At 32.3% G+C, this 7,513-nt stretch overlaps 4 protein-coding genes across 8 annotated transcripts; 2 read left to right on the top strand and 2 right to left on the bottom strand.

Moving 5' to 3' along the window:
* Nucleotides 1–645: 645 nt before the first annotated feature.
* On the top strand, nucleotides 646–2,861 carry LOC111426397 (cytosolic endo-beta-N-acetylglucosaminidase). 3 transcript variants are annotated; one of them, XM_023060896.2, is made up of 4 exons: nucleotides 646–820; nucleotides 919–1,288; nucleotides 1,335–2,534; nucleotides 2,653–2,861. In XM_023060896.2, coding segments are annotated over exons 1-4 (1,674 nt in total). In that variant the 5' UTR covers nucleotides 646–819; the 3' UTR covers nucleotides 2,756–2,861. The 3 variants fall into 3 exon arrangements, with proteins under 3 accessions (XP_022916664.2, XP_022916665.2, XP_022916663.2); XM_023060897.2 differs by having other exon boundaries at nucleotides 646–867; nucleotides 2,650–2,861; XM_023060895.2 differs by having other exon boundaries at nucleotides 647–820; nucleotides 2,650–2,861.
* Nucleotides 2,774–4,068, bottom strand: LOC111426398 (glucose-induced degradation protein 4 homolog). Of its 2 annotated transcripts, none has more exons than XM_023060898.2 (4): nucleotides 3,802–4,068; nucleotides 3,532–3,699; nucleotides 3,253–3,485; nucleotides 2,774–3,199 (listed from the first exon to the last, which is right to left on the bottom strand). In XM_023060898.2, the coding sequence occupies exons 1-4, from the start codon at nucleotides 3,946–3,948 to the stop codon at nucleotides 3,136–3,138; spliced, it is 612 nt and encodes a 203-aa protein (XP_022916666.1). In that variant the 5' UTR covers nucleotides 3,949–4,068; the 3' UTR covers nucleotides 2,774–3,135. The 2 variants fall into 2 exon arrangements, with proteins under 2 accessions (XP_022916666.1, XP_071052225.1); XM_071196124.1 differs by having other exon boundaries at nucleotides 3,256–3,485.
* Nucleotides 4,069–4,292: 224 nt separating this feature from the next.
* On the top strand, nucleotides 4,293–5,795 carry LOC111426467 (serine-threonine kinase receptor-associated protein wmd). The gene is made up of 4 exons (XM_023060993.2): nucleotides 4,293–4,490; nucleotides 4,657–4,947; nucleotides 5,001–5,375; nucleotides 5,428–5,795. The coding sequence occupies exons 1-4, from the start codon at nucleotides 4,376–4,378 to the stop codon at nucleotides 5,625–5,627; spliced, it is 981 nt and encodes a 326-aa protein (XP_022916761.1). The 5' UTR covers nucleotides 4,293–4,375; the 3' UTR covers nucleotides 5,628–5,795.
* LOC111426468 (Inositol phosphatase interacting protein) lies at nucleotides 5,785–6,836 on the bottom strand. 2 transcript variants are annotated; one of them, XM_023060995.2, is made up of 4 exons: nucleotides 6,572–6,836; nucleotides 6,332–6,520; nucleotides 6,068–6,184; nucleotides 5,785–6,010 (listed from the first exon to the last, which is right to left on the bottom strand). In XM_023060995.2, exons 1-4 carry the CDS (start codon nucleotides 6,774–6,776, stop codon nucleotides 5,874–5,876), a joined length of 648 nt encoding a protein of 215 aa, XP_022916763.1. In that variant the 5' UTR covers nucleotides 6,777–6,836; the 3' UTR covers nucleotides 5,785–5,873. The 2 variants fall into 2 exon arrangements, with proteins under 2 accessions (XP_022916763.1, XP_022916762.1); XM_023060994.2 differs by having other exon boundaries at nucleotides 5,785–6,014; nucleotides 6,572–6,834.
* Nucleotides 6,837–7,513: the final 677 nt, after the last annotated feature.

Here is a 7,513-nt window from a genome sequence, read left to right as displayed (position 1 = left end):
TTACACTAATTACAAATAACAAAAAAAATTTTATGAATAGGATTTGAACCTCGATTACCTTCACAACAAGGAATTCCATCAACTTTATAACCAAGAGTTAAACGGAGAGATAATTCCTTGGAGGTATAGTTTATTTTATAATTATATAAATTAAATTAAAAGTGCTATATTATATTTAAATAATATAATTATTTTAAATTTGAGGTTATATTGTATAAAATGACGTTTATAAGTCAATACAAGTGTCAAATAATTTAAAAATTAATATCTTTCAAAATATTATTTAAACAATTTAAGCAAGCCTAAAATCGCTTTAAATAAATAACATAGGTATTAAATAACGCATTTTGATGGATTTACGGTTCATTCAATATTTTATTTTTGTAAAATTCAGTCATAAAGAAATTCGTGCTGAATTTAAATGTCAAAAATATGATTTGATTAATTGACGCTAGATGTGGCTAGTTTATCAAATTAAATTAAAAGAAGGTTTCTTCTTAAGTTTTAATTTATATTTTAAATAAAAATTATTTCTTTTCATTAAATAATTAATAACAATTTATTTTATAAAAAAAATGTATTAATATGTTTTAAAATTTATGAATAAAAAAAATGAAATAAAAATATTTATAATATTTTAAGGTTATGTTAGTGACAGCAAAATCAAAACATAACCTAAAAATGTAAAAAAACATCTAAAGACCCTTATCTTATCTCATTTTATTAGAATAAAATGTAAAACCGACCGATTCTAATTGCAACTTTCAGCTTATCACCTCATTTGAATATCTACGCTGAATTTCCTGTTTGCATTTCCTCAGTAAGTTTCAAACCATCAACGGAATCAACACCACCAACTAACAAAAAGTACATTTGAAATTAATTTTCTAATTAAAATCCTTTTTTTGTATGTTTTAGTGTCCGAGTTACCAAACGATGTTGATTTGCATCAAAATAAAGAAACTTTAATTAAATCGGATCACTCTGAAAATAATTTACGAGAAGATAAAAATGATTTTAATGACGTTCAAGACGTAAATAATAAAGATTTAAATGTTTGTGAGCCGATTTATACTCTAGAAGGGTTGTATGAGACATTAAAAAAGCCTCCAATGTGGGTGCAAAATACGATTCCATTAAAAGAAGGGGGTAAATGTGTTATTTTGAATGAAAAGGATGATTGCCATGTTCTCGAGGATAAATTTGAAGCGAAAGAAAGAATTAATAGGGATGAAACCCCCAAAGTTTTAATTTGCCACGATATGATGGGGGGATATCTCCATGATAAGTAATTATCATTACAAAAATAATGATTTAACACCTTTTATTTATAGATATATAAACGGGGTAAATGAAGGAAATGGATTTACGTTTCACCGTTGGGCAACAACGGATATATTTTGCTACTTCAGCCATCATTTCATTACAATCCCAACTTTACCATGGATAAACGTTGCTCATCGTTTTGGTACGGCTGTAATTGGAACAATTATAACCGAATTTACACGAGGAAAAGCATTATGTGATCAATTCCTTAAAAGTGAGGCTACTTACAAACAATTTGCTGACGCCCTCGTCGAAATTTGCATCCTTTTTAAGTTCGAAGGGTGGTTATTAAACATCGAGAACCCAGTTGATGACCCAAAACTACTTTTAAGTTTTGTTAAGTATTTGACGGATAAATTACACGTAAAAATCCCGAAAGGTTATGTTATTTGGTACGATAGTGTAACAACTGAAGGAAATCTCGAGTGGCAAAATGAATTAAACCCGAAAAATAAATCGTATTTTGACGTTTGTGATGGGATTTATCTCAATTACGCTTGGGATGAATTAAAAATAAAAAAATCCCGCGAAATGGCGCTTAATCGTAACTTCAATGTTTATGTGGGGATTGATATTTGGGGTCGTGGATCTTACGGAGGTGGTTCATTTAATGCGTATCAAGCTGCTAAGGTAATAAACAACCATAAAATGTCCATGGCTATTTTCGCGCACGGTTGGGTTCATGAGAATAACCCAAAACAACCTGAATCCGATTTTTTAAAACGTTATTATTCCCGAAGTAGCTTATTATGGAAGCTTTTTTGGCCGTACATGTACACAAGACCCATCCAAGAACCATTTTTAACGTTTTTTAGAACGGGAGTCACCACAGATCATTATAATTTAGAATTACAAGACGTCCAACCTTCGTTTTTTCCATCACATGCACTGACGAAGGAAACTATTCATGTGGATGTCGCGAAAGATGTTTGTAGGTGCATTGAGGAACGGTTAATTGATGAACATCGATGCTTATTGGTTATGGATAATGATTTAAAAGATAGAGTGGTGGTGCATAGGTTGTTTGCTTTGGATATTGAGATTAAAGGAAAAGTTAGAATTGATGCATATACCGATGCTTACAAAGATTCTAATTTGGATTATGAAGTTGTTGTTTTATTGAGGGACGCGAAAAATAGGGATGAAAAGGTGGTTTGTTCATCGAAGATGATGTTGAATTTGTCACATCCAAGAAATTGGGAGCATAGGTAATTTTTTTTTTTGAATTAATTTAAGCGTCAATTTTATTTGGTTATCATGTCAATTAATGCCGATAAAGTAGGAATTTTTTAATGCGTCATAATTAATTTATAACTTTTTCAGAAGATTTATTTTGGATTATCCCGGATGTAAATTAATGGAAATAGGTGTGAAATTAATAAGTGGAAATTACCTAAATATTTATGGGTTCGGAGTGGCTCTAGAATAGGTTAATAAAACTCAACAATACATTTAAAAACAATTCAAAAAATATATTTAAACATTTCATACATGCGAAGTAACATAATTTAAAAATAAATACTTCTATTGGTAAAGCTCTAATTAAATATACCGAATTAAAAGAAAAAAAAATCATTTATAACCTAAAATTTTCCTCCGATTATCCTCCGGAAAGTCCTCAAAAGGCCACTTTTACACACCAATTCATCAATTAATTTAATTTTTAATGTCATTTAACCCTATACAATATATTTATATCAGTCTTTCGATTACATCGTATTCACAAAAATTGTAAATCCATAAAAGTGACCTTTCAGAGTTTGTTAAAATAAAAAGAATTTAGATTTTTTAGTAATTAGCGCCTCCGATTCACCTGAACTCATAAATTTGGATGCTGTGCTCCTTGACGTGGGTCAAATTTAACGATTGGTACCTAATCGGCAAAGATAATTCAATTTAAACATCGATAACGCTTAAAATTCTTACCACTCTGAGCTACGATGATAATAATATCCCTCGATGGTCGCATCCGACTTCTTAAAGCAGATATAATAAAATCCAGCGAAAGAGGCCCCACTGATATCCTTTATTGTATGATCAGGTACAAGAAAATGTTCTTTCCACCGCATAAAAACGTAGTCCGTATCGGCTAAAGATTTATAATCGAAAGAATCCGAGTTAAAAGTTTTTGAGTATTGATCAAACGAAGAAAATTTCCCCTAAAACCAATAATTAATCACAAATTTAAAATGAATAAATTCATACCCAATGTTTTCGATCAACATCCTCATCGGCATCCCATTTCCTGGTTAAAAACGGATACTTTTGGCTGATTATTTCGCCGTCAAAGAACGTGGTAAGTGTTGGGTATTCGTCTGTTAACCCGTTTATTTGGAGATAACCACAAAGGTAAGAGTTTTCTTCGTCCACGTGCTTAAAAAACCAAATCAATTTGAATTTCGCGCCAAAAATTCTTTTTTGGGGCCAATATTTTTAGACGCATTGTCGAATTTAATAAGGGCAGATTTAATTTACCTGAAGTACGACCTCAACTTCGTACGAGTTCCCTTTGGATTTCTGGAAACCGTGGAACTTGGACCCGTTGTACAACAGAGACTTAGTAACACCTGGTTGCTTTGAGTTTGCCGGCGGTAGCGGTGTTATATCCACCTTTACGGGCATATTTTCAATCGGACACTTTTTATTAATTACGTTGGGTGCTTAATAAATCCAGTAAAAGAGTGGAAATCTCTGGAAAGCTGATACAAAATACGAAAGGTGACTGTTTGTAGCGCTACTAGTGGGGGTTATTAAAAGTACTAACTTCTCAAATTTTTTTTATTAATTTATAAGTACTAAATCAAATTATACATTCAATTAAAGCATTTTCAATAAATTAATTTATTTATATTAATAATAATTAATTAGGTTTTAATTTAATAAATAATTTTTTTGATATTTGACCCAACTCGATATTTCTCCTAACGTCAAATTAATCGCGTAAGTGACGCGCATGTCCAACAACTAAACAAAAAAAAAATATTCTTAAAACGTCAGTTCACCTCCGAACTCATGTCATGAGCGTTTCGTGAAAGCCCCATTTTTTTTTATGGCGAATTTACGGCAAATCCCCTTAACCTGCAGCGGCCACACGCGCCCCGTTGTCCATTTGGATTTTAGCGGCATCACCGAGAGCAGTTATTATTTAATATCCGCGTGTAAAGGTAATTTATTGTAATTCTAACCTCAACCTGTATCAAGAAATGTCAACCTTGGCCTCATTTTAGCCCAGACAACCCTCAAAATTGACCTTATATCGTTTAGACCTGTTTTTATTCTTTAATTCTTTTTGTTTTAACTTCTTTTGTAATTTATTTCTTTATAAAATAGATGGAAAACCAATGCTTCGACAAGGAGATACCGGAGATTGGATAGGAACCTTCGAAGGTCATAAAGGGGCCGTTTGGGGTGTAGCCCTCAATCAAGAAGCCACAAGAGCCGCAACCGGAGCCGCGGATTTCACGGGAAAAGTTTGGGATGCAATTTCCGGAGAAGAACTTCACTCGTTTCAACATAACCACATTGTTAAAAGTGTTGGTTTCTCAAAAGATAGTTCTGCTTTAGTAACTGGTAGTAATGAACGTCTCGTGCGTATTTTTAACTTAGAAAACACCGAGTCTTGTAAGTTTTTTAATTTATTCAACTATTTATTAAGTCCAAAAATTATTTTTTAGCGTCCGATATATTTTCCGGTCATTCCGCTGGTGTTCGTCATGCTTTATTCTTCCGTAACGATCGTTGTCTGGTTTCTTGTGCTGATGACAAAACGTTAAGAGTTTGGGATCGTGCGAGCGGCCAAGAAATACAAAAGTTGGACTTTCCAGCTGTCCCAAACAGTTTAGAGGTGTCTCGAGATGGTTCCGTTTTAACAGTGGCCCATTCCAAAACGGTTACTTTCTTAAACGCGGATAGTTTGCAGAAAATTAAAGATTTTTCTATCCCTACAACGGTTAATTCCGCCTCTTTACATCCCGATAAAACGATTTTTGTGGCTGGAGGGGACGATTTAAAAGTTTATAAATTTGATTATGTTAACGGAACCGAAATTGGTTAGTTTTTTTTTTAATTGTTGATTCAATTGAGTAATTTTTGATTGTTTAGAATCGTTTAAAGGACATTTTGGACCGGTTCATTGCGTGCGATTCTCCCCTGATGGTGAATTATACGCATCAGGATCTGAAGATGGCACATTGAGGCTTTGGCAAACTACCGTTGGGAAAACTTACGGCTTGTGGAAATGCGTCGATGGGAATCAACTTAATAATGATAGCTTAACTCAGAAGGAGGTCATTGCGAGTTAAAACACTTTTAAATTCTCAATATATGATTTAATTATGATTAATTTTTTCTTTTATAATTTATTTACGAATGTAATTCTGTTTTGCGATGTGTTGCAGCAGTAGACATTGTTCGATTTACTTTTTCTTAGAGTTTCTACTTTCGATAATAAAAAAAATGTTTTCTCAGTGTTTTTTAAATTTTATTTCTACTTATAACGATAAAATAATAAAAAAAAAAAATTTATAAATTAATTAAATTTCCGGTCACTACTTCCTGCATTTTCCTTTGATCGTGTTTCCAGCTGTTATAATCAACAAGAATTGGTCTCCCGTATGAATTATGCAACTCTCGGAAAGTAATGCTTGCCTTTGCAATTGAATCTCTTGAAGTAACATCTTCAATCCTATCTAATTTATTGATTTAAATCAATTTTGTGTGTGTTTTTAAGAACTAAACTTACTTTGCCTTGATCTTATAGTCACTTGAGGGCTACTCTCAGGTTTATTAAAAGGGTTATGTCGTTGTCTTGGTGGTGGAACCGGAGAACCAGCCGCTTGGGCTAACGGTAATGGCTGCTCTAAATCAACATACCAAGTACTATTACTATTAGATTCATTTAAATTATTCATTGATTGACAAAAAAAAATTAAGACAAATTTCTTTAAAAAGTAGGGTTATGTCAATGTCATATTTAGATAAGATTAGATATTATTGTTTGAATTACCATCTATATCATCCAACTGTCTCTGCAAATCCGCAACCATTATCTTCATATAATCATATCCAGCACAAGCCAAAGCTTTCATCCATTGCTCCATTGATTCCTGCGATTCAGCTCCCAGAACATAACTGCGATTGTTAGTCCCGTGGAATTCGATTTTAAAACAAAACTGTTCTTCATCCTCGGCTAATTCTACGATTAAAATGAATCAGTAACTTTATTTATTCGCTTATTTTATAGCACCTATAGTGCATCCTTCCAAGATGATCACACCAACAGGTTCTTTGTCGCCCTTTTTATCGAAATAAAACAACAAGTTCCCTTTCAACACAAAATAGCGTTTTTGAAAGCTTTTATTAACTTCACCCCGCTTATTTAAATAACCCTCTTTATCCACTGGGGAAGCCGAAATCGCAAAAGCACACAAGTTTTTCTCGTTAATCTTCATGTTTTGAGAGCGACTTTGAGGTTATGTTAGATAAACTTTCGGTTCTATAATTAGCGATAGATGGTGCTCATTTTTATTTCTTTACAATTAATTTATTTAATTTCATTTTAATTTAAAATTAAACTATAAATTTTATGTAACGTTAAAACTAAATTAATCATACCAATTTAGTTTTAATTATTTAACGTTGGTGTTTTAAACTTGAATGAACTGATTATAGATGGCGCTTATATACTATTAATGTTAAAGTCCCTAGATTTACAAAGTTTCGCGGTTCATGACGCCTGTTTTCGAGCCAAAATGGCGGTTTGACAACATGTCACTGCGTCTCACCACTTATTTACAAAAATATTGCCGTCTTGTTGCCTTTGGAGTTACAAAAATAGCAGTAAGAAGGACTTTCGACTCTTCCAGAGTACCACGAGAAAAAAGAAAGGAATTTTGGCGTAATGTTATCAATAGAACGACATAGTTTTAAATTTCCCGCTTGACTTTCGAGCCAAAATGGCGACAAACTGCGGTACTTTGTAAATCTAGGGACTTTAATTAATTTTAAATTAATTTGATGGTCAATGTTAATTATTTATTTATATTAAATTGCATTTTAACCATTTTGCCGAAATCAATTATATTATTCATAACTAAAAATATATTGCTAAAAAAAAGATGGATTGAAAACATTATAAATACATATTTCATATTCATATTTCCCGCCAAATTACTCCTGGTATTTTAAT

Source organism: Onthophagus taurus, chromosome 5, assembly GCF_036711975.1.
Source record: "Onthophagus taurus isolate NC chromosome 5, IU_Otau_3.0, whole genome shotgun sequence".
Taxonomy (NCBI): Eukaryota; Metazoa; Arthropoda; class Insecta; order Coleoptera; family Scarabaeidae; genus Onthophagus; species Onthophagus taurus.
Note: the sequence above shows the minus strand (reverse complement) of the source record. Positions and strands in the feature narration are given on the sequence as shown.